Consider the following 25548-nt stretch of genomic DNA (forward strand, 5'->3'; position numbering starts at 1 on the left):
TCTAGAATAAAAATACCAGGAAACAAATTGGCAATAAGTACCTACCTATCAATAATTACTTTAAATGTAAATGGTCTAAATGGTCCAAAAGACATAGGGTAGCTGAATGGGTAAACAAAACAAGACAACATACCTGAAACTAATATTACAGTGTATGTTAACTGGAATTTACTTATTTTACTTATTTTCAAATTGAACATTTTTAAAAAAGCACAAAACCCCTACATACTAAAATTGTACACATCAAGTATTGGTCCAATCTTATATCCATCTATTTACATTAAACAGCACCATGGTTTTCTCACCCAGGTTAAACATGCCCAGAAATCGTTACACAAAGTATATGTACCTTTAAAACAAATTCTTAAGAGAGCTCAAATTCTACACAAACCAAAAACACTTCTTAGCAATCCTAGATTGATGATAATCACCCAATTTAACTGAAGAAAAATAGGTTTGAACACTTTTCCAGTTGTCAACTTTGAGAACTGTTGCTATTCAATGTGGCATACAAATAAACTCTTTGATAACAGGGGCATTATATTCAAACACCCTCAAACCTCCACCTTCAAATATAAAAATACTCCTTTGCAATTAACATTGCTGTTGTCTCTTGAATTTAGATTCAATTATCAGAGAAACTGGGGCAAGATAGCAGAAAAGTGGGGTCCCCGAGTCACCTGTCCCCACCAAATTACCTAGAAAACCTTCAAATTTTCCTGAAAATCTACGAATTCGGCCTGAGATTTAAAGAGAGACCAGCTGGAACAGCTACAGTGAGAAGAATTCCCGCTTCTATCAGGTAGGAAGACGGGGAAAAATAAAGAAACAAAAGGCCTCCAAGGGGGAGGGGCCCCGCAAGGAGCCGGGCTGAGGCCGGGGCAAGTGTCCCCAGGACAGGAGAGCCCCGTCCCGGAGGAGCAGGAGCTGCACCGACCTTCCCGGGCGGAAAGGGGCTCGCGGGGAGGTGGAGCAGGACCCAGTAGAGTGCGCCGAGCTCCCTAAGGGCTGCAGCGCACACGGCGGGACCCGGAGCAGCTCGGAGGGGCTCGGGGGCGGCTCCGCGGAGGGGGCTGCGGGGCGGGAGCAGCTCGGGGGGGCTCGGGGGCGGCTCGGGGGCGGCTCCGCGGAGGGGGCTGCCGGGCGGGAGCAGCTCGGGGGGGGGGGCTCGGGGGCGGCTCCGCGGAGGGGGCTGCGGGGCGGGAGCGCGAATCCAACAGCGCAGGCTCCGGAGCACAGGGCGCCGGGACACAGCCCAGGATCCGGCCTCCCCCAGGACAGGCAGAGGCCAGGAGGGCCCAGGACAGCAAGGACACTCCTGCCCCAGCTGAGCAGATCAGCGGCCCCGCCCCAGAGCCTCCAGGCCCTGCAGACCGAGAGCTCCGGAGTTACTGCGGGGGCTGACTCCAGGGCTCCAGAGCTGGCCCCGCCACTGGGGTTGTTCCTCCAGGGGCCTCATGGGGTAAACTAACTTTTCAAAGGCCCCCAAATTAAACATAACCCTTGGCAGCTTTATTGCAGTCACAGTACGAGATAGTCAGGTGCCCCACGACATTTTTCAGTCCTCTCATCTATTCTGCAGATGTTAATTTGACTCTTTGCTAGGAGAGACAAGAGAGGAAAACTATCATCCACCACAAGTAGAGGTAACAGTGAACTGGAAAGCCCTAACATATAAAGCAACGTTTCATCATTTGGTCTCACCGCTGATGTTTAAGTGATGTCTGTAAACATACCAGTAAATCGGGAGTTGAAATTTTCTCTAAAAGACTGAAAATAGGCACAGTTCTCCCAGGCACAGAGACAGTGGGTTTTCCTTACACCCATCCTGCAAACTGGGGGAGAAGAAAAAACAAAAACAATAAGGGACTTTAACACCCCACATATCAGTGGATAGATCATCCAGGTTGAGGGGGAAAGTCAAGAAACCATGGCTTTGAATGGCACATTAGACTAGATGGTCCTAACTGATCTATAAAGAACATTCCATCTAAAACCAGAATACACATTCTTTTCAAGTGCGTGTGGGACATTCTCCAGGAGAGGTCATATGGTATGGAATGAGGTTTCTGTGAGTTGTCCTGTTATAACCAGCCACCCAACTTGCACATACACATGTGAACTAAAGCATGTGGTTTGTGAGACTTGTGCTGTATAAGTGACCTTGGGAGCCTAGTTAGTTGACATTATCTGGCCTCCAGGTCAGAACTGGCCCTTCTGGTCTGGACGCCAAGAGAGGTCAATCTTGCCTCACATTCCCTCCTGCTCCAACCCCCAGAATGGAATCCAGGAGAGGAGACCAGCATATCCAGCCCAGGGTCCTTGAATATGTAAAGACATGATAACACAGGAATGCAGCTAGCTCTGTACTACACATAAGCAAGCAAATATTTACCTTCAGATCCCATCATTTCCCTATAAATACAGTCCTTATAGGGATAGTCAGTTGGAAGTCTCACCTGAGGGAAGGATGCTCCACCCAGACCTCTCATTGGGATTCCAGCTTGGCGGTCTCCACGGGGTTTCCCCAGCTGATGAGGTTAGATGTTTTAAGTACCTGATTTGATTTAATTCTGTCTTATTCTTTACTGTTTACTGTTGCCCTCACCTATACACAGATTTCCCTTTTCTTCTTTGTTTCTATTAGATTTTTATAACATCCATAAAGTGTTGTTTTTCCCCCCTTCAAAACAAAGTGTGACTGCCATGAGTCTTTTGTTGTAGAACACATTAGGCCACGAAACAAGTCTTAAATTTAGGAGGATAGAAATCCTATAAGCATCTTTTCCCACCACAATCCTAAGAAACTAGAAATTGGAAGGAATAAAAACCTGAAAAGATACAAATAGGAGGTTAAACAGCATGCTACTAAACAAAGGGGGTCAATGAAGAAACCAAAGAGAAAGTAAAGAAAACCAAAAAACCTTGAGACAAATGTAAATGGAAACACTGTTCCAAAATCTTGGGCAACATTATTTATATGTTCTCATTCATTTGGGGAATATAAATAATAGTGAAAGGGAATATAAGGGAAGGGGGAAGAAATGTGTGGGAAATATCAGAAAGGGAGACAGAACGTAAAGACTGCTAACTCTGGGAAACGAACTAGGGGTGGTGGAAGGGGAGGAGGGCGGGGGGTGGGAGTGAATGGGTGACGGGCACTGGAGGTTATTCTGTATGTTAGTAAATTGAACACCAATAAAAAATAAATGAAAGAAAGAAAGAAAGAAAGAAAGAAAGAAAGAAAGAAAGAAAGAAAGAAAGAAAGAAAGAAAGAAAGAAAGAAAAAATCTTGGGACACAAAAAAAGCAGTTCTATGAGAGAAGTTTATAGCAGTACAAGAAACAAAATCTCCAATATACAGTGTCACCTTAAATCTAAAGGAAGTAGAAAAGAACAAAGCCCAAGGTTAGTAGAAAGAAGGGAATAGAATTTTAAAAAACACAAAAAACAAAAACCCACCTCAGGAAGATCAATGAAAGTAAGAGCTGAAAAAGATAAAACTGATAAATCTTGGGGGACCTCGGTGGCTCAGTCAGTTAAGCATCTGTCTTTGGCTTGGATCATGATCTCAAGGGTTTGGGATTGAGCCCCACATCTGGCTCCCTGCTCAACATGGAGTCTGCTTCTCCCCCTACCCCTCTGTTTGTGCACTCCTTCATTCATGCTTTCCCCCCAGCGCCCACCTGCCACCCCTGCTCAAATAAAAATCTTTTAAAGAGTTTATAAGTATTAGCCAGATTCATGAAGGAAAAAGACAATTCTTGCTAAACAATTGTTGGATTTTCACATGAAGATATTTACACACCTATACAAGAGCTAACTTTGTTAACTATGTAGAATGAGGATTATTTACTAGTCCTTTCATGGAAGTGGATCAATCATCATGAAGGTCACCATTGTTTCCACATTGAGGAAACTAAAGAGGAAGAGCAAGAGGAGGGCTTTGTCTTGCCACCTTGGATTGTAGGGGGAGAAGAGTTAGAAAGAGGGCAGACAGACAGGCACAGTAAATGTGCCTATTAGCTCTTGAATTTCATCCGTATCTTGAAACCCTTCACTCCTCATATTTGCTATATTAACCATCTCTTTAACCATTTCCTACATCAGCTCTGTGGTAACTCTTGTGAAGTCATGCACAACATCTGGACAGTTTTCTCCAGCAGGAATTTATTGTTTCTAGCTTGATGGAAAGTTCACAGCCTTTTCTGTAACAATGAGGGCATCTTCAATGGTGTACTCCTTCCAGACTTTCATGATGTTCTCTCTATTGGGATTTTATTCCCTAGCATTGACAATCCTTTCCATAGGCTACTGGTAAAGAGCCTTAAAGGTCCCTATGAACCCCTACCCTTCAACCCCGATCTAGAGGCCCAACTGGGGATGTGGATTTGGGGGCAAGGAGACAACTCCAACATCTATGATGTTGAACTTATGGGGTTCTGGGTGGCCAGGGGCACTGTCTAATAATTAAAGGAACTTTAAAAGGCCATCCCTTACTGTCAAGGTGCTTCTTGATTCCAAGGATAAAACCGCAATAGAATCAACCCAGGAAAAGGATTCTCATTATCTAAGCCTTTTTGGTGTATAACCAAAAGGCTGGTGTTTTTCTTTTCCTTTCAAGGCTTGGGGGTCAGCAGCTTTATAGATACAAGTTAGTCCTGATCATAAATCCAATTGCATTTGCACCAAATAATAGAGTTAGCCTTTCCTTTCCTGCCTTAAGTCCTGGTGCTTGCTTCTCTTCCTTACTAACATCTACTGGGGCATTTTATTTTCCAGTATAGGGCACCTTAATCTGCATTAAGAACCTGTTCAGGGACACTTGGGTGGCTCAGTGGTTGAGCATCTGCCTTTAGCTCAGGAATGATCCTGGAGTCCTGGGATCAAGTCCCACATCAGGCTGCCCCAGAGGAGCCTGCTTCTCCTTCTGCTGAGGTCTCTACCTCTGTGTCTCATGAATAAAACTTTTCTTTCAAGAACCTGTTCAGGCAAGATAACCTTTCTACTCAGAATAAGATCTTAATGATTTTTTTTTAATTTTTATTTATGATAGTCACAGAGAGAGAGAGAGAGAGAGAGAGGGAGAGAGAGAGAGAGATTGGCAGAAACACAGGCAGAGGGAGAAGCAGGCTCCATGCACCGGGAGCCTGACGTGGGATTCGATCCCGGGTCTCCAGGATCGCGCCCTGGGCCAAAGACAGGCGCCAAACCGCTGCGCCACCCAGGGATCCCCTCTTATTTTTTTCTTAAGTAATCTCTATACCCAACATGGGGTTTGGACTTACAACCCTGAAATCAAGAACCACATGCTCCACCAACTGCACCAGCCATGTACCCCTACTCAATGATTTTCTTCATGGCATCTGGAAACTTGTCTGTGGCCACTTGGTTAGCATTGAATTCTACAGCTTAGATCCTTCACCTTCCTTTTGCTTTAAGTTGTTATAACTTCGCTTTTTCTGTAATCAGAGTCTATAGGTATGCCTTTCTTATAGCAGTTCTCATCCACATAAAAAAAAAAAAATGCAGCCTCAATAGGAGACTATAGATATTTTATTTTAAAAATACAAGGGTTTTGTGCCTGCTGGTATAGTTGCAATGGCATCGTCATGAATTTCCTTTTATTACAGTGGTCCTTATACTGGATTGATTTACTTTGAAATAGTGGGCAACCACAGTTGCAGACCTCAATCTGTGGTACTGATCAAGCATTTCAACTTTTTCTTGTGATGTCATGACTTTTCTCCACTTCTGGGATCACTTTCAGCATTACTAGTAGTGCTTCATGTGGGTCCCATGGTGTTAAGGTTTGTGGATTGCACTAAACACAATGAAAAATTTGCCAAGACCACAAGAGATCACTTTTTATTGTGGTACATAATTTGAGAGTTAAATTGCTCACCCTGTACCACAAGGTTTTAAGCAGATACAACACATGAGCTCACTCAAGTGCAATAGCAATAGGAAGTATTACAAAATAACTTTAGTACATATTGCACTGCTGTAAATTTTATGCAGTTTAACACTGCATCTTTGTTAATGCTTTCAATTGCACATAGCACCATGTGCTGTTATATAAAAATGTATAAGAAGTTAAAATCTATTTTATAGTAGTGATAGATGTTAACAGTCTATTTTATCTTATTCATGGTATACCTAAGTTTTTTCAGTTTTTCTAGGCTATGTGGTTCATCTGTGAGTTTTTTCAAGTTGTAATAAATCTCCAAAAAGTTTTCCAATTTATTGAAAAAAGTATCTGCATATCAGTGGGCTTGTGTACTTTAAGATTCTTTATTTCAGAGAGCAAGTGAGAATGAGCATGAGCAGGGGGAGGGGCAGTGGAGAATCAGACTCCCCACTGAGCAAGGAACCCAACATGAGGCTCAGTCCAGGATTCTGGGATCATGACGTGAGCCAAAGGCCGACACTTAACCAAGTTAAGCCAGGTGGCCCAGGCTTGTGCATTTCATTGTTCCATAGTCAATTGTACTAGTCTTTGCAACTGTAGATTTCTGTTACTCCTATTGTATCCTGTTACAGGATAGGCACCTGATAGAAATCTCTTTCTACAGTGGGCCCACTCACTCCTGACAAATCAGCCCAAATGCTTGTTATGAGGGCAACTGTCCTTTTCTAGCTCACCCAAGATTGCTATGATGGGTATCACCACTCTAGGTAGGGAATTGGAAGGCCCTAAAGCAGTACGTTAAAGTTACTAGTCCCAGCTCTTTCATTCTTAATTCATCTGCTATTACTAATTCTGATCCAGAAACTTGGCTTATGGCATAACTATCAACAACACTGGGCATTGGTATCCTTTCTGTCGAACTATAGAGGCATCCCATCAGAATGCTGACCAGAATGGTCCTAGAAATACTACCATCAGAGCCATGGTAGCTATACCAGATTTGGAATGGGTTTCCTAAGTTACCCCAGTTACAGACAGACATTTGAACACCTGGGCTGGGCATTCCTATATTGGGAACAGGGCACATTGCTGACCACTCAGGGCAGGGTACACTGCCAAAGAGACATGTTTGTGAGATTATAAGAACCAATCACAAGTGTTGGAGTATTAGAGGAGGTAATCAAAATGATGTGACCACTTTTTGGTCTATAAGCTGGAACTGGGCAACTGGGGGCTCATTGTATTTTCTGTCCTTGGAATGTGTATCCTGCTTACCCTCCCTGCTCCTAGAATCCACCGCAATGGCATAGCCTTGGGAGTGTGATAATGGTGTTGAGACTATTTGAATGGTCTCAGTAACTGAATTCAGTGAAGTCTTCTATATAAACTTTGGGGTAGGGGGGTGGGCAGAGGGAGAGAGAGTCCCAAACAGACTCCAGACTGAGCATGGAACCCAATGTGGAGATGATCCCATGACTTAGAAATCCTGACCCAAGCCAAAGCCAAGAGATGCTTAACCTACTGTGCTACCCAGGCACTCTTTCTATAAACTTTTTTTTTTTTTTTTAAGATTTATTTTAGAGAAAGGGTACATGAGTTGGGGTAGGGGCAGAGGGAGATGGAAATAGAGAATCTTCAGGCAGACTTTATGCCCAGCACAGAGCCCAATGTGAGGCTCCATCCCAGGTCCCTGAGATCATGACCTGAGCCAAAAACCAAGAGTTGGAGCCTCAACCAACTAAGCCACCCAGGTACACCAAACTTTGGAGATTTAATGGCCACTGTGGAAATCTACTTGTCTTATGGTCACCCAAGACAAGCCTCATTTGGAAGTCCCTTTGCTTATGAAAGCTGCCACCTATAAAATTGGAGTGGAGTGTCCTGCCTCTTCCTTCAGTCTCTCCACCCTCTGCATATGGGGATCCATTTTGGATTTCACCCAGAAAGCTCCCATGGAGGGTATGAATAAATAATTTTCAAATATATTCTCCTATTCCATAGATTGCCTTTTCATTTTGCTGATGGCTTCCTTTACTAGGCATAAGTCTTTTAGTTTGATGTAGTTCCACTTGCTTATTTTTATTGCCTTTGCTTTGGTATCAGATCAAAAAACAAAAACAAAACAAGTCCCCAAGACTAATGTCAAGGAATTTACTGCCTATTTTCCTCTAGGAGTTTATGGTTTCAGGTATTACATTCAATTCTTCAATCCATTCTGAGTTAACTTGTGTATGGTATACGAGTGTGATCCAGTTTTAGACTTCCAAAGTGATAAACACTGCATAATCTCACTTATATGTGGGATTTTAAAAGAAAAAAACAATTCTGATACAGAGGACAGATTAGTGATTGCCAGATGTTTACAGGTGGGTGAAATGGATGAAGGGGGTCAAAACATACCCAAAAAACCTATTTGTAATTATGTATGGTGATAACTACTAACCAGACTTATTTGTATATATTATGAAATGGTTGCTATAACATTAAATTATGCTGTACACCTGAAAATGTTATAGGTCAATAGATCTCAAAAAAATTTTAAAGATTTTATTTATTTATTCATGAGAGAGACACAGAGAGAGGCAGAGACACAGGCAGAGGGAGAAGCAGGCTCCCTGCAAGGAGCCTGATATGGGACTCAATCCCAGGACCCCAGGATCACACCCTGAGCTGAAGGCAGACACTCAACCTCTGAGCCACTCAGGCATCCCTCAAAAAAAATTTTAAATGAGGAAATCCCTATTCATATAACATGAGTATATCCTTTTAATACAGGGGAGAAATATTTTGTCTAAGAATGCATTTGTATACTTTAAGACAACAAAAGGTAGGGAAAAAAGAAAAGTCAATGCAAAACTGATAGTGGTTACTTTTACAGAAGTATGAAGGTACAAGTAATGGAAAAGCACATATGTGGATGTAATTTATTAATAAAGTCCAGGTTGAATGATTGGATAGTAAGTCCACTTAAATTTTAAAAATTTAATAGAAGTTAAGGGCACCTTTGTGGCTCAGTTAAGCATCTGCCTTCAGCTTGGGTCAGGATCTCAGGGACCTAGAATCAAGCCCCACATTGCCCCTCCCAGCTGCTTGTGTGAGCTTACGTGCTCTTTCTCAAAATCTTAAAAAAAAAAAAAAAAAAAAAAAAAAAGGAATATTATCTCCAGGGGGCCTCAGGGGATAATACTCATGTTGTTAATTAGCTGAGAAAAAGAATGGAGAGAGTGACAGGTAAGGGTAACCATTCTTTCAAGAAATTTGAGTGCCTAAGAGGATGCTGTTGATAATGATGAAGGGAAATAGCGGGAAGAAGTTATTGAAGGACAGAGAAAATTATTAATCAATGGAGCCAGTTTCCTGAAGCTAGAAACTTTTGAAATGGCATCCAAGACCTACTAGAAGGGCTGCTTTGCACCTGAGTTGATGGAATGGCTCTTCCATTCCTTAGAAAGGAAGGATGCACATACAGAAACACAGATGTTGGCTAAGAAAGGAAGAAGTAGTTGTCCAGTGGCTCATACTTGTTCATTGAAATTGGGTTTGTTGACATGGGGGAGTGAGAGGAGAAAAGGATACAGGAATGTGAGGAGAGTGATGAATGTTTAGAAAAGCCAATAAGGATAATTAGAGAACTGATAAGAATACATAGAAGACATCTTGAGGACCAGATAGACTTTAGTGTACCTGTGTTTCGAGTAGCATGATGTGGTACTTTTCTCCAGCATCAGGTTTAATGATAGTGTTATTACATATTACTAGGAACACATTACAAATGTTAATTCTCACATCCCCATAGAAAATACGTATTTTCATCTTTTCAAATGGGAAAACAGACTCAGGTTAGGTAACTTGCTAGGATTCACATATCGAGCACTTGATAGAGATGGAATCTAAAGTAAAGACCATGGGTGCTATTTTCAGATGCCATCCTCTGAACTCTATACGCTTATTATATTCTGCTGTTTGCCTTCTCCTGTAATACCCTATGTGGTCATCTCACAGAATCTCTGTGATTCCATGATGATATGTTTATTTAGTCGATTTATATCACTAAAAATACCTATTGATTAAAAAAAACTGATGAATTATACATTAATTGAAATGGATATATCCAATACATCTCAAGGATGAAGGAAATAAGGAAGTACCCTATATAGGTCCTGAAGGATTGATAACTATACACTCAAATGAATCATCTAAGCTATTGTCCCTAAGATTGGCCCTTTAAAAAAAAAAAAAAAAAAAAAAAAGGTCCTGAAATTCATTCATGGTAAACTTAACAAACTAGGAATAGAGGGGAACTTCAACTGGGTAAAGAAAACCTACATCTCACATCATACTTAAGAAAACTTCTAGTTTATCACTGTTAAGGTCAGGAACAAGACAGGATAGATCTCCTCATCACTCCACATCATCCTTGAAGTCCTAGATAATTCAACAGGAGAAAATGAGAAGCATACAGATTGGAAAATAAAACTGTCTTTGTTCACAAATGACTGTATGAAGAAAATTCACCCCCCAAACTAAATTATGGCAAGGTTACAGGATATAAGGTTAATATATAAAAATCAATTACTTTTTATGTACCAGCAATGAACAAGTAGATTCTGAAATTAGGAACACCATTTGCATTAGCACCTCCCAAAATGAAATACTTAGGTATAAAACAAAATATTTATTAATATCTACATGAGGAAAACTATAAAACTGACAAAAGAAATCCATGAATTAAATGAAGATAACCCTTGAAGGAAGACTCAGTGTCAAGATGTCAAGATGTCAGTTCTTCCCAACCTTGCCTATAGATTAAGTACAATTCCAATAAAATTTCTAGCAAACAATTGTGTCAACAGACTTATTCTAAAGGGTTTACACAGAGAGACAACAGACCTAGAATAGCCAACACAATATTAAGAGAAAAAGTTGGGGGCATCACAATGCCAGATTTCCAGCTGTATTACAAAGCTGTGATCATTAAGACCGTGCGGTACTGGCACAAAAACAGACATAGATCAATGGAACAGAATAGAGAACCCAGAAATGGGCACCCAACACTATAGTCAACTAATATTTGACAAAGAAAAAGATATTCACTGGAAAAAGGACAGTCTATTCAATAAGTTGTGTTGGGAAAATTGGACAGCCATGTGCCGAAGAATGAAACTGGACCATTCTTTTACACCAGACACAAAGATATACTCAAAATGGATGAAAGATCAAAATGTGAGACAAGAATCCATCAAAATCCTAGAGGAGATCACAGGAAACACCCTGTTTGAACTTGGCTACAGCAACTTCTTGCAAGATACATCTATGAAGGCAAGGGAAACAAAAGCAAAAGTGAACTACTGGGACTTCATCAAGATAAAAAGCTTCTGCACAGCAAAAGAAACAGTCAACAGAACTCAAAGACAACCTACAGAATGGTAGAAGATATTTGCAAATGACCTATCAGATAAAGGGCTAGTATCCAAGATCTATAAAGAACTTCTTAAACTCAATACCCAGTGGGCAGAAGACCTGAACAGAAATTTCACCAAATTCGACATAGACACGGCCAACAAGCACAGAAGAAAATGCTCCGCATCACTTGCCATCAGGGAATTACAAATCAAAACTACAAGGAGATACAAACTCATACCAGTGAGCATGGTGAAAATTAACAAGACAGGAAACAACAAATGTTGGAGAGGATGTGAAGAAAGGGGAGCCCTCTTGTACTGTTGGTGAGAATGCAAACTGGTACAGCAAACTGATGGGAAAACTGTGTGTGGAGGTTCCTCAGAAAGTTAAAAATAGAGCTACCCTATGACCCAGCAATTGCACTACTGGGTATTTACCTCAAAGATACAGATGTAGTGAAATGCTGGGAAACCTGCACCCCAGTGTTCAGAGCAGCAATGTGCACAATAGCCAAACTGTGGAAGGAGCCATGATGTCCTACGACAGATGAATGGATAAAGATGTGGTAGCTCTCTCTCTACACACACACACACACACACACACACACACACACACACACACACACAAAATGGAATATTACTCAACCATCAGAAAGGACAAATATCCACCATCTGCTTTGATGTGGATGAAACCAGAGGGTATTCTGTGGAGTGTAAGAAATCAGAGGACAATCATCTAGTTTCACTCATATGGGGAATATAAAAAATGGTGAAAAGGATTATGAGGGAAAGAAGGGGAACTGAATGGGGGAAAATGGGAGGGAGAAAAACCATTAAGAGACTCCTAACTCTGGGAAACGAACAAGGGGTTGCAGAAGGGGAGGTGGGGGGGGGGGGTCGGGGTAACTGGGTGATGGGCCCTGAGGAGGGCATTTGACGGATGAGCACTGGGTGTTATAGGTTGGCAAATCGAACTTCAATAAAAATAAGTTTTAAAAAAAAGGAAAAGTTGAAGGACTGACACTACCGGAGATTCCAAGATTTAGTATAAAGTTATCATGACATGGTCGTATTAGCAAAGAATAGACAAATAGATCAATGTAACAGAATAGCCCAGAAATAGGCCTACACTGATATAGTTAATATTTTAAAATGGAACAAGAAAAAAGATGATCTGTCCAAGAATTATGCTAGAACTGCACATTAATATGCAAAAAAAATCTAAATACAGACTTCAAATCCTTCATGAACATTAACTCAGATGGACTATAGACCAATTGTAAAATGCAAAACCGTAACACTCCTAGAATATAAGAGAAAATCTAGATGACCTTGGGTTTGGTCTTAACTTTAGGATCTAACACCAAAGCACAATCCATTAAGGGAATAACTGATACACTGGGGTGCATTAAAAACTTAATCTTGACAATGTATTTTACAAGCATAAGACAGCCACAAAGTCAAAATATTTTCAAAAGATATACCTGATAAAGGACAGTTATCCAGAATATATGAAGGATATAAAGCTCAATAAAGCCCCAGAAAGAAAATAACCCAATTCAAAAATTGCCAGAAGATCTGAACAGACATCTATCTTATCAAATAAGATAGATGACAAATGAGCATAAGAAAAGATACTCCACGTTTCTTTAGGGAATTGCAAGTTAAAATAGCAAGGAGATACCACTACATATCTATTGGCATGGCCAAAATCCAGACCACTGACACTCCATATCTTTGCCAGAATTTTGTAACAGGAACTTTTATTCACTGTCGGTGGGAATGCAAAATGGTACGGCCACCTTGGAAGACAGTTTGACAGTTTCTTATAAGACTAAACATAACTACCGTATGATCCAGCAATTGGGCACCTTGGTATTTACCCAAAGGAATTTAAAACTTATGTGCACATCAACACTTGCACATGGGCCTTTATAGCAGCTCTATAATTGCCAAAACTTGGAAACATAAAAGTTGTCCCTCAGCAAGTGAATGGATAAATGGTATATCCAGACAATGAAATATTCTTCAGTGCTAAGAAAGGAGCTATCAAGCCATGAATAGAGACAGGAAGCTTACATGCATATTACTAAGTGAAAGAAGTTAATCTGAAAAGGCCTCAAACGATTTTTCTAATGACAGAACATTCTCAAAAAGGCAAAACTATGGAGACAGTAAATAGATCAGTGTTTGGGAGTAGGGGGAGATGAATCGGCGGTGCATAGAGGTTTTTTGGGGTTTTTTTGTGGATTTTTTTTGGTATAATCACCATTTTTTTTTCCCTTGGAGAACACTTTCTCAGTCCTTAAGGACTTAACTCCTTACATGGGCTTCAGTGGAGGTCGTGGGCCAGCACCCGTGGGTCTAAATCGGGGTGGGGGTGTTTGGTCCTTCCATGCTTCACAAGAGAGATTCCTGACTACCTTGCTGTGAATGGCACAATCCATGCAATAATGTAGTGTCACATACAGCCTGAGAGGCACATAGGCATTGAAGACATTCGCTTCAGAAATGTCCCTGACAGCGGTGGCCTCCACTATGTTCCGAATAATGAACTTAATAGCCTTGGGCACACAATGGGCGCAGCTGGTGCAGTGAATAGGCTGCTCGTGGCCGCGGCCTTTTTGGCACGACCATTATTCCTTCTTTTCTTGGTCATCTTGGGTGCGGGACTGAGAGACATCATAGAGGATTTTTAAGGCCGTGGAACTATATGATACTATAATGATGGATACAGGTCATTATATATTTATCAAAACCCAGCAAATATCTAACACCAAGAGTGACCACCTAATGTAAACTCTGGACTTTGGGTTATGGTCAATGTTGGTTTATTTATTATGACAAATGTTCCACTTTGGTATGGGATGTTGGAGTGGGGGAGGCTCTGCGTGTGTGAGGGCAGAGGACATATGGGAACACTATACTTTCCACTCAATTTTGCTGTAAACCTAAAACTGCTCTGAAAAGTATTAAAGCCTAAAACAAAAACAACAGTTCCATGAAAGTCCAGAGTAAATTGGTGACTCCCTCCTTTTCCTGCAGGTAGTTTTACAAATGTTACCAGCAGGGCTCTGGTTCTAGAATTTGTTGTGGAAGACACCAACAGAGACTGATATTTTGCCCAACATTTGTCTTAAGTTCCATATCTATGATGCCTAATACGGTGATGGTCAGACCTTGGAGAACTCCCTAGGTGGCTTCCTGGGGAATCCAACCCATCCCCAGTTACAGCTGCCAAAGGCAGGCCAAATCAGCAGCTGTTACGGGAAGGAACACATTGCCTTTATCTGTCCAGATTGGGGCACTATTTAAGCTCTGCAAGTTCCTAGGGTGATAGCAGCTTAGAGCCTCCAGGAGGTGTAACCAATAAATTGATACATTCCCCATTCAACGGCACAGGCAAGACAGGACCATACTCATAGGTCTTAATCCTTGATGAAGGATCTGGAGAAGGTCACAAGTAAACACACAAAGAGGAAACCAACATCCATTAAGTCAAACTGACCTATTTTCACACAAACTTAGCAAACATTCATAGCATAGGACATTCTGTCAGCATTTGAGTTCCATAAAGAATCTTAAGATACTTTCAGGAAGTTAGCTGGTCAAAATGAACTTCATATTTTGATATGCATTATAAGATATGCATGAGACTTCACACACACACACACACACACACACACACACACACACACACACATTTTCCTTCATTTGGTTTCTCTATACCCTTCATAAACATTAATGGAGAGTTGTGGGGTTTTTGTTGTTCTAGGCAGCAGAAACAGGGGGATCTTGTTATAAGAATCAAGGAGATCACACTAATAATCCCAGAGCCATGCCATGGAGCTACAGGAAGAAGTAAACAGCTATGAAGGGAGAAGGGGAATGGGGCCCCTCCAGGCTGCAGTTCAATGGTCCCTGCTCCAGCAGAGCCTCCACTGCAGGAGCAGGGCGGTGGGGTGGGGTGGGGTCTTCCTTTCCTGGGCACAGGACCCTGGCTGTTGTACAAGGAGGGGGAAGATTTCTGCTACTAAGGTCTTGGGTTCCCTCTAGCACAAGGATATCCACTTCCTGTGGGAAGAAATAGTTAAAAACAAGATCTCCTGCCACCCCCAATCTCTCCCCGAATGTAGAAAGTTTTTTATTAAATGTCTTTTTTTTTTTTTTTTTTTTTTTTTTTTTTTTTGTGGTGCAGCGGTTTAGCGCCTGCCTTTGGCCCGGGGCGCGATCCTGGAGACCCGGGATCAAATCCCACATCGGGCTCCCGGTGCATGGAGCCTGCTTCTCCCTCTACCTATGTCTCTCTCTCTCTCTCTCTCTCTCTCTCTCTCTCTCTCTCTCTCTCTCTCTGTGACTATCATAAATAAATTTAAAAAAAAAGACACATTTGAAAGTTTTTTATTAAATAGGTTTTAAACCAGATTGTGATACCCATCAGACAATCCACAACAAGGTTGCAAAGACAGAAGGAATCTCATGCTCTCATACAGCCAGGCGATGAAAACTCTCATGAGCAGCATGTAAGGGAGTCTTTTGCTTCTTTTTTAAAAATCCATTCTGACACCCTGTATCTTTTCATTGGAACATTTAGTACATTTATGTTCAAAGTAATTGATAGATAAGTAATAAGCTAGTAATAAATGTGTGTTTTGTGGTTGCTTCTGGAGATTTTCTCTCCAGAAAGAGAAAAGGTGTTGTCTGTCACTTTGCAAAGGAGAGAGGTCCCCTTTATTTCTTGCTGGACTGGTTTAGTAGTCATGAATTTGTTCAAGACACTCTATCTCCCCTTCTATCCTAAAGCATAGCCTTGCTAGATAGCTTCAGATTTTTCCCCATTCAGTATATTGGATCCATCATGCCACACCCTTCTGGCTTACCAAGCTTCTGTGGCGAGATCTGCAGCTAGCCTTGTGGGTTTACCCTTTTAAGTTGAGGACTTTTGTGTGCTTTTAAGATTTTTCTCTTTAGGGGGATCTTGTTACAAGAGATCTTGTTACACCACTGGGTGGCTCAGTGGTTGAGTGTCTGCCTTTGGCTCAGTTCATGATCCCAGGTTCCTGGGATCGAGTCCCACATTGGGCTCCCATAAGGAGTCTGCTTCTCCTGCCAATGTTTTCTGTCTCTCTCTCATGAACAAATAAAATCTTTAAGATTTTTTTATCACTATATTTTTCAAATTTAATTATAACAGGTCTTGGTGTTATTCTGCTTTTGCTGATTTTGTTGAAAGTTCTTTGTGGTTCCTGGATCTGGATATCGGTTTCCTTCCCCAGATTAGTTTAAGAAATAGCTGAAAACTTCCCTAAATTTTCTCACTCTTCTGGGACTCCTATAACATGAATGTTACTATATTTGATGGTGTCCCTGAGTTCCCTAGGTCTATTCTTATGTTCAATAGTTCTTCTCTTGTTCAGCTTTATTTTCCATTATTTTGTTTTATATCACTAATTTTTTCCTCTGCCTCTTCCATCCTGTCATTGCATCAAGCCTGTTTCCAATCTCTTATCAGAGTGGAAAATACAATCGAGGAGTTAAAGAATTTACCTCTACAAGGGTCTCACTGACATCTTTTCTCAAGTCCAGCAAGTATCCTTATGATTGTTGCTTTAAATTCTCCATCAGGGGCAGCCCAGGTGGCTCAGTGGTTTAGCGCCACCGGTTTAGCACCACCTTCAGCCCAAGGCATGATCCTGGAGACCCAGGATTGAGTCCCACATCAGGCTTCCTGTGTGGAGCCTGTTTCTTCCTCTGCCTGTGTCTCTGCCTCTGTCTCTCGTGAATAAATAAGATCTTTTAAAAAATAAATTCTCCCTGAGGCATAATACTTCTGTCTGGTTTGCTTAGGTCTCTGGCCATGGCCTTATCTTACACTCTCATTTGGGATAAATTCCTCCATCTTGGCATTTTGTCTAAGTCTCTACCTCCTTCAACATTGTTTCTTCTCCCCATTTGGTTGTAGAATTCTGTCAGTTTTCAGGCCAATTTCTGGGGTATGTAGGATGATTGGATAGTTATCTGGTTGTGTTCATGGGATGAGACAAGCCTAGGATCCTCCTACTCCATTATCTTCCTCTCTTCAAAAAAATGATCTAATATTTTAAGAGGTAGGTCTGTATCTTAGAACCAAGTATCTACCGGAGTTCTGCCCTCCCAGGGTGATAGTGACATAGGCATTTCACCTTCCTGGATTAACAATCCAAAAGATTTTGTGACTAATTTGTAAAATTTCTCAATGGAATATTCAAAATTAGACACTGTGTGAAATGCAATTTCATAAAGATGGCTCCCAGGCATTAAAGACTATGAGAAACTGGCAAGAAGGTTATTTAGCTTTTAAAAAGATTATATATTAAAGGACAGAGAAAGAATAAGATGCAAAAATGCTCTGAAAGAAAAAGGGTAGTGTCTATTTCCCTTTACCAGAAAATTTCTTTAATTTGCACTAACCCCTTATACCTGAAGATGATTCAGTAACCCATCTGCCAGCTCATCTTCAATTTTACCCCTTCTCCCCGAAATTCTCACCCTTTCCTCTTCTCTGGAAGTCTGCTTTAGGATGCCCAGCTGCCTTCTCCTCCTTGTATTATCATCCCTGTTTCCTTACTTCAGAGGGGATCTCCCCTCTCTGCCTGGATCCCTTCCTTACTGCATTCCTGGAAGCTCTAGAAGCTCTGCAAGCTCTGAGCCGGGGCAGGTGTGGGGACCCCAACCAGCTTCCTGCCTCTAGATACTGTCCTTCATCCTTTTGTCCAGTGTCAGACATCCAGATGAGGTCATTCATCTGGCTTTTACCTGTTTGATGTTGGAGGGAGTCCGGATCTTGCTACTCCATCATAGGCAGAAGGGGAAGCTCTGCAAGAATTTTGAGGTAAATTCTTGATTCATTTTTATTTTTAAATGACATTTCTCAGTTCTTAGCATTAATAAGGTTATTATTTTCAATACTATATTTTAACAGATCCATAGGCAAGGCATTATAGATTGTGTAATAAATATGTTTAAATTTTTATATTTCTGTCAAGAGTCACCTAACACAGAAGGGAAGAAACAAGGTTATCCTTCTGGTTACAACAAACTAACAGCTACTTTTTCTGTTTCCAGCCCCAGCCTCAGAGTTTTCACCAGCCCCAAGTTCCCCTCCCAGCCCATAGGGCAGCTCCGTGGATGACAGGTCTGTGACCTTGTGTATTTGGAGCTGACTTTGCCCAGAAAGTCCTGGTTACCCAAAGGTGAACAAGGCCCCTCATGAGGATAATTAATATTCCCTAAAACAGAAAAGCCCTTCCAGACCAATAATAACTTCAAGTCCTTCAAACTGTTTTTGAAGGTTTTCTGATTATTGAGCACAGAGATACTTCCCCACATGCCTGTGAGTAGAGTCATTGGACAATACTTCTCCCAGTGATTCTGGTTCCTGACCTTCCCATTTAAGGATTTCTCACCTCCCACCAGCAGACATAAAGGCAGGTGTGGGCCTTATCAGTGTAGGAGAGTCTCTGAAAACCACTCATATACAGAGGGAGTCATGGCAAGATGCATCCACATTTCTGTCATTTCCAGGCCAGTCCTTGGCAAGATCAGGAAATCCAAAGTTTCCTAGAAGAATGGGGAATCTTTGGAAGGAGTTTCATCTTGAGTCAAGGAAGAAGAATCCTATCCTGACAAGGACAATGGCTTTGTGCCCAAGCCCAGGGCCATAAAGAAAAGACAATAATGTCCCCAGATGCTGATGAGTTTACAAACTTTACCTTGGACTGTAAAGGTAACTTGTTGGCCTTTACTAGGGCTAGTAAACCCTAGCCCATGCCTATGGAGAAGCCCTGCAGGAGACTCCAGGCCTCAGGTAGGTCTCTTCTATATTCAACCTTAAGTGACCCACATAGGTTGGCCCAACCACCACACTGTGTCCTAAATAGGGTAGAGAATTAGGAGACCAGCCTCTGTTGGTCCCATCTTCAGAAAGCTGGACAGGACTTAACATGCTGAACTTGCCCCTCTACAACTGAGGTCCAAAGCAATGGTGCTGAAGGGCTTTGCTACCGCAGCCTATTCAGAGTGGCCATGATACCCATGGAAGGCAAGTCTAGAGAGTGATCCAGGGAGAGGGTTTGGGCCACTTATACCAGGCCTAAAGAGGTTTGTTTCTCTTAGCAATTTCCTGTGCATACAGGTACCTCCCACTTCCCAGATCCAGCTCCAAGTCTAGCCCATCTGCCTTCCCAAGGGCCACATTCTGGTCTCCCCACAAGTGAACTATATTGAAGACATTGAAGTCCTAAGAAGGGTTTCATGAACTTTGAGGCCTGCCTGGTCATCTCTGCACTTATTTCTTGTACTTCTGCTGGCAAACCTCAGGCCCCAGCAGAAGATGTGGACTTCTGCTGACTCTGAATCAGGTCTTGAATTTAGAGACCATTTAAGTGTGGTTCCTCTCTACACTTGAGACAGTGGGGGCGGCAGGGGGGGGGAGGGTGTTAATCACAGTTCCATATACCCAGGATTCCTTCCCTTCCCAATGACCTAATGTCATGGAAAAAAATGTGACATTAAATAAGATGGCCCTCATCCCCTTCATCCTGGTGACAGTGACTTGGATGGGACCCAGAATTATATCAAGCAAAAATGATAGAGGCCAAGGGACATAGAGGGAACTCAGATTTCTGGTGCCTAGAGGTCTACCATTCTTCCCTCCCTGCTATCTTGTTTGAAGCATATCAGAATGAATGTCTTTTTCTCCCTCATAAATCTCAGTCTTTCTCTTGAAAAATTGATACATGATCCATTGTACTTCTATTACCAATAAAAAAAAGCCAGAATAATTAGAATTACAACCTTTTGAAAAATACTTTTCCATGAAGAATTTAAGCTGTGAAAGAGTTGCTAGAGAGTAGCCATGAATGGCAGCATTTCAAAAGAACATTCTTGGGGACAGGACCCTCTGCTTAGTGTATCTAAGGCCAGGCAGAATGACTCTGCTAGGAACTGATGAAGGGGGCAGTTCACCCACAGGTTGGTCAGTGACTGGCATGGGTGCAGGCACATCTGTTGGGACTTGAGCGCAGGCACCTGTCTGAGTCCTGGTAGGGCATTTCATTCTCAATCTCGAGTTTCTAGGTCAGGCCCTAGTCCTCAGCCCCGAGTTAAGATTCCCATAAAGCTCTCTTCAATTGCTCAAGGGAAAACAAAAACAAAAAGAAAACCAGAAAAACCTGACCATCTAAACCCTTTTAAAGCTGAGCTTTTCCAACCTGATTGTGGATTAGAATCACCTTGGGCCTTCAGATCCCACCTGGATCATTACATCAGAATCACTTAAAAGGGATACCCATCACCATTGTGAAAGCCTCTCCAGGCAGTTCTAGTCTTCAACCTGGACGAGACTCCATTACTAAATTCCCTGGCCCCTGCAGCACAGTGAGGCGGCAAGGACCAAGGAGGCCCCTGCATCAGGTACAGCTTATGACATGGTGTATGTACGATATTCCTCTAAAGGAGATTTCTACCTAGACTGTGTGCTGGATCACCCAGACACTTTTTACAAATACAAACCTCTTGGCCTCAGATCTAAAGTAATTCAGACTCACTGGAATGAGCTTTTAATTAAGTAAATTTTTAGAAGTAAATATTTATTCATGAGAGACACAGAGAAGCAGAAACAGAGGGAGAAGCAGGCTCCTCACAGGGAGCCCAATGTAGGACTTGATCCCCGGACCCAGGATCATGCCCTGAGCCGAAGGCAGACACTCAACTGCTGAGCCACCCAGGCATCCCTGGAATGAGCTTTTAAAATAGAGGAGTCTATTGTAGCATCAGGGCTTGGAAGCTTTTCTATACCTGGTTTCACTTACGTACACAATCCATGATCTCAATGATCTTGGAAATCAGTGAGAGAAGTAGACTTGACCAAGGGGCTAACCCTGGAATTTACTAAGAGTTTAGCTGAAGTCAAGGACTAAGGGACAGTACCCTAAGAGGATGTCCTTATCTGAGAAGCCTCTATGCCCAGGGAGCCTGAGACCTGAGCCAGGAGGGACAGTCAGCTCAATAACTGGCATTGCTGAGGGATTAACAGCTAATATAGAAGGGAACAATGTTTGAGGCAAAGCCTTCCTGAATACATTGATCATGCTTTTGCCTCAGGAATTTTTCCAGTTGGCACGTGGGGCCCAGTGATGCTCTGCAATCGCTGCCTTCATTGTGGTCATGCACATCCTCTCTTATTTACTCAAACAAATGCTAGTTTGTGGCTCCTTTAAGTGACTTAGGAAATGTAAACCAAGTCCCAAATCCTCAGAATAACCACAGGATTCATGGATTGGCCTGACTCAATCAGGTTGGTGAGACAAAGATGGGCTCCAATCAGGGCACAATGAAGTGCTGAGACTCATCTCAGACCTTCTCGCTGGAACAGAGGTCTTGATGCCCAGAGCTCACTCCCAAGGCAGGACACAGGTTCTGAAGGGAGTTGTCCTACTGTGGGTGGGCCAACCACTTTGCCTATATGTGGGATGTATCAAGCTCAATCACATCCAAATCCTTTACTAGCTGTTGGGCTTCCCCCCTGCAACAGAGACAGCCAGACATTGAGGACACAAACATTTCTACACTTGGGAATTCTTGAATACCCAAATTCCAGAAAATAAGTGCCAGCTGTAATGGCCCTAAATGCAGCCCTACTGCTGCCTAGAGATGCCTCATAGGGAAAACTCAAACTGGAAGCCAGGGAGGCAGCTTTTTTGGATTCTTAGAAGATAACTGGATTATCTCCTTTCATTACACAAGCATTGTTACGTTTAAGAAATACATGCTATGCAGTTATAGGTCTTACAAATATGGAAATTTTCAATCTTCAAGATAGGCCTGATGGATGGCGCTATTACTACCCTCATTGGCAGTGCAGGCTGGTAGCCTCCTTGATCCAGCTGCTCTTCTCAGAGCTGGGCATAGACGCTCAGCCCTCAGGCTCCAGTGCAGGAGGCTGCTACGTGCTGCTCCTGGAAGGGCTTCCTGGGCTGGTCCTGCAATGTTCCTGATGTTAAGGAGACTGTCGGCTCTGATCTGTGGGCATATCCAGCATTCCATTTAAGTCCTGGCTTTGTTCTTGTATTACCTCCTGTGCTCATGCTCATCCTACATGCTTGACCACAGCACTGTTTAGCAGAGATGCTCTCAAGTCCTTCTCTACTGACTTCACCCTCGGTCATTTCCCTTGTCTGCTCGTAGTGGGTTTCATGCCTGCCGATTTTAGATACAAGTCAGCATCAGGTATTTTCTTGTTGGGACTTGGATTACTCAGTGCTCTTTAATATTGGTTTTGTTCTGTGGTGAAGTACTATAAATGAGATGGATTTTAATTTTTAAAGAACACTGTATTTTGCTTTGCTTCAGATGGCCTGAGCTATAATTTCCAGTGAAAAAGCTGGAAGAACTGATGGAAAATCCACAGGAGGAAACATATACACGCAGAGAGAGAGAGAGAGATAGAGAGAGAGAGAGAGGAGATCCTGAGTAGAAGGTGGAAGTTTAAGGATTTCCAGGGTTTGCTATATACTCTTTAGGAGCCACACTCAAGACTGGAATGAGCTGGTCGCACTGGGCCACATGATGGACCTAGAGGGCAGTGCTCACACAGACATCCCCTCCACCTCCTCCACAGCAAAGCAGACTGACCCACCTCAGAGGCCCAGTCCACACTGAACATGGGTGACACTCATCAGCAAGCTCACAGAGATCCCTTACTATCTGAGACAGGATCCTAGCACCAAGGTGGGAGGCGGGGGTGGAAATCAAGATGAAAGGTAAAGGGGATTTGGAAGAGAAGAAACCTCCAGAGGCTGACAGATTTTTCAAAATCCTTAAAGATGATGGGCTCTCCATAACCAATAGGCCTTGGGAATGGATGGGACATTGGTGAGGAAAGGGAGCTAGACCTAGACCAGGGCTGGACCAAGAGAGAAAAGAGGAAATAGGCGGTATAGCTCCTTCAAGAAGCAAAATGGACAGGGATTTCATGGACAAGTTGCTCACAGACAAGGATCCATGGTTTGTAAGGCAGTTGAACAAATCCACCCAAAAAAAGTTCACTGGGCCTCCTCACTGGGAAGGGGTTAGAGGCGATAAGCAGGACCCTGCACCAGCACTCAGTCAAAGCCTCCTAACCTCTCCCCGCCTCAGTCCTTGGAATGTATACTCTAGTGTCCCCACCATGGGGGCTGTTCTAAGGACATACTTTTGAGAGTATAAAGGTGTTGGGAATGCTTAAATGGCATGAGTGCTCAAGCCAAGTTAAGACTTATCTATAAATTTTCAAGATTTGTTAGGTAGGTGTGGAGATTTGTCTTGTGGCCACTTAAACAAGGAAACCGATATATGAGGCTTATCTTATTAAACCTGTCACCTACTCTCGAGTGGTCTGCCTTTTTTCGATCTCTCCCCGCCTTCTGTATAGAACTGCTTCAGATTATACCCAAAAGTTCTAAGTAGGTTGGGACCAACAGAAGGCACTAATTCTCTGAGGAAGCCAAAAGGGAGATTTGGCCTGTGCAAGGTTGTGCAGCATCATACCAGACGCCATGGATAACATGGTGGACAGTGACAAGAAGGATTAGAGTGGAGTGAACCAGATGATAGGAAGCACCCAGAGGCTGAATTGGATACCTAGAGGGAATACAGCCCCTATATGAACAGCCAGGGGGGGGATTTGCCTAAGGCTCATGCCAGTATGCCATCCAGATGCCTAGAGGGCTAAGAATCAGGCACTTCAAAGAAGAGATCATGTGTGATCACCTGTGGAAGACTAATAAAGCAATCCAATCAAGACAAAGGAAACTGATGTAATTGAAGAGCCCAAAAAGCTCATTTTGAGTTCCAATTCCAAAAATAGTCTACATGAGGAGATGTTCCCACTTTCTCTGCAATTCTTAGAAGGTTGCTAGAGTTTTGTAAATGTGCATAAGTATTTTGTTTTATAAGATTTTAGTTCATTAAAATAGGTTAAGCAGCCATTAAAGCGTTGGGCATGGGGATCCCTGGGTGGCGCAGTGGTTTAGCGCCTGCCTTTGGCCCAGGGCGCGATCCTGGAGACCCGGGATCGAATCCCACGTCAGGCTCCCAGTGCATGGAGCCTGCTTCTCCCTCTGCCTGTGTCTCTGCCTTTCTCTCTCTCTCTCTCTGTGACTATCATAAATAAATAAAAATTAAAAAAAAAAAAAAAGAAAAAAAAATAAAGCGTTGGGCATGAAGGACTTTCCCCCTGGACTTGTTCAGCGTGGACACACCCTTAGGTTTTAGGCAGAAATTCGGCAAGAACGTGTGGTGTCTTCATGAGCTTTTCACATGCCTTTCTATCCTCTGGTCCTCCCATGCAGATGCCACCAACAGCTCACAACTTACCAGCTCCAGGACAAGGCCAACAACCTTCCATTTGGAGAACATGGTGAGCTCCAAAGTGTTCTGAGTGCAGAGTCCTCAGGTCCCTCAGGAAATGCCCAATTCTGGAGCACTGCATGGTTCTCACCACGTCTGTTTCCTGCCTTTCTCCCAGCAGCCCTCAAGCCCCAGCAGTATCGTTCACCTCTGTCCATCATCTAGATCCTGGACTTAAAATTAGAACCTGGATCCCAGTTCCATTTAAGATTTCCATGAATGCTTTCTTCCTCAAAACTAGTAAAGTGACGAAAAGTGAAATGTAACTAGATCTTCTGGTTCTGGATTGTAGCAGCGATTGAGATGGAATCCTAAAAATAGGAAAGGCAAGAGACATGGAAGGACCTCAGTTTCCTAGGGAACTTGGTACCTGTCACCTTGTCATTATCATTCTTCTTGCATGGAGTCTCCTTTACAATCGTTAGCAACCTTTACTGCCTGAACTTGATCAAGAATTTACCATTGGAAACCAGACTTTGATTCAGCTTGAGAGAGAAAAAGAGTATCACAGTTATGTACTCACCACTCCTCCCCATCCCCAAACCCAGCATAGGGAAAACAAAATTTGAACTTGAATAAAATAAACCTGCCTCTTTCTACTTAGACTCTGGAGTTGAAGGGATCCCAGAAAAGACAAAGGTCAAGTTACAGCTGGGAACTAAAGCTTAGCTAACTTGGGGTCTATCATACTCGTCCCATTCCTCTCCCCATCATTTCTGCTCCTTGAAAGATAAGTTATACCATAGGAGACCATATAGATAAGGTGACCTGTTGATTAGCTACAGACGAAAAAGCATGCTCAGCATT

The 25548-nt window shown here is 42.5% G+C and overlaps 1 protein-coding gene and 1 pseudogene across 5 annotated transcripts in view; one reads left to right on the forward strand and one right to left on the reverse strand.

The window, feature by feature from the left end:
* Positions 1 to 25340, forward strand: part of LOC118350339 (uncharacterized) — a 34684-nt gene extending 9344 nt beyond the window's left edge. For 2 of the 5 annotated variants that reach the window (XM_049116497.1, XM_049116496.1), the window contains 4 exons: positions 624 to 802; positions 18070 to 18184; positions 24684 to 24751; positions 24860 to 25340. In XM_049116497.1, the coding sequence (XP_048972454.1) occupies positions 624 to 802; positions 18070 to 18184; positions 24684 to 24751; positions 24860 to 25007 (510 nt within the window). In that variant the 3' untranslated portion in view covers positions 25008 to 25340. Of the gene's footprint in view, positions 1 to 623; positions 803 to 18069; positions 18185 to 24683 lie in introns of all 5 variants that reach the window. The other 3 variants (XM_049116498.1, XM_049116500.1, XM_049116499.1) reach the window with 3 other exon arrangements.
* LOC112659634 (40S ribosomal protein S26-like) lies at positions 13635 to 13972 on the reverse strand (annotated as a pseudogene).
* Positions 25341 to 25548: the final 208 nt, after the last annotated feature.

Source organism: Canis lupus, chromosome 11, assembly GCF_003254725.2.
Source record: "Canis lupus dingo isolate Sandy chromosome 11, ASM325472v2, whole genome shotgun sequence".
In the NCBI taxonomy this organism is placed as follows: Eukaryota; Metazoa; Chordata; class Mammalia; order Carnivora; family Canidae; genus Canis; species Canis lupus.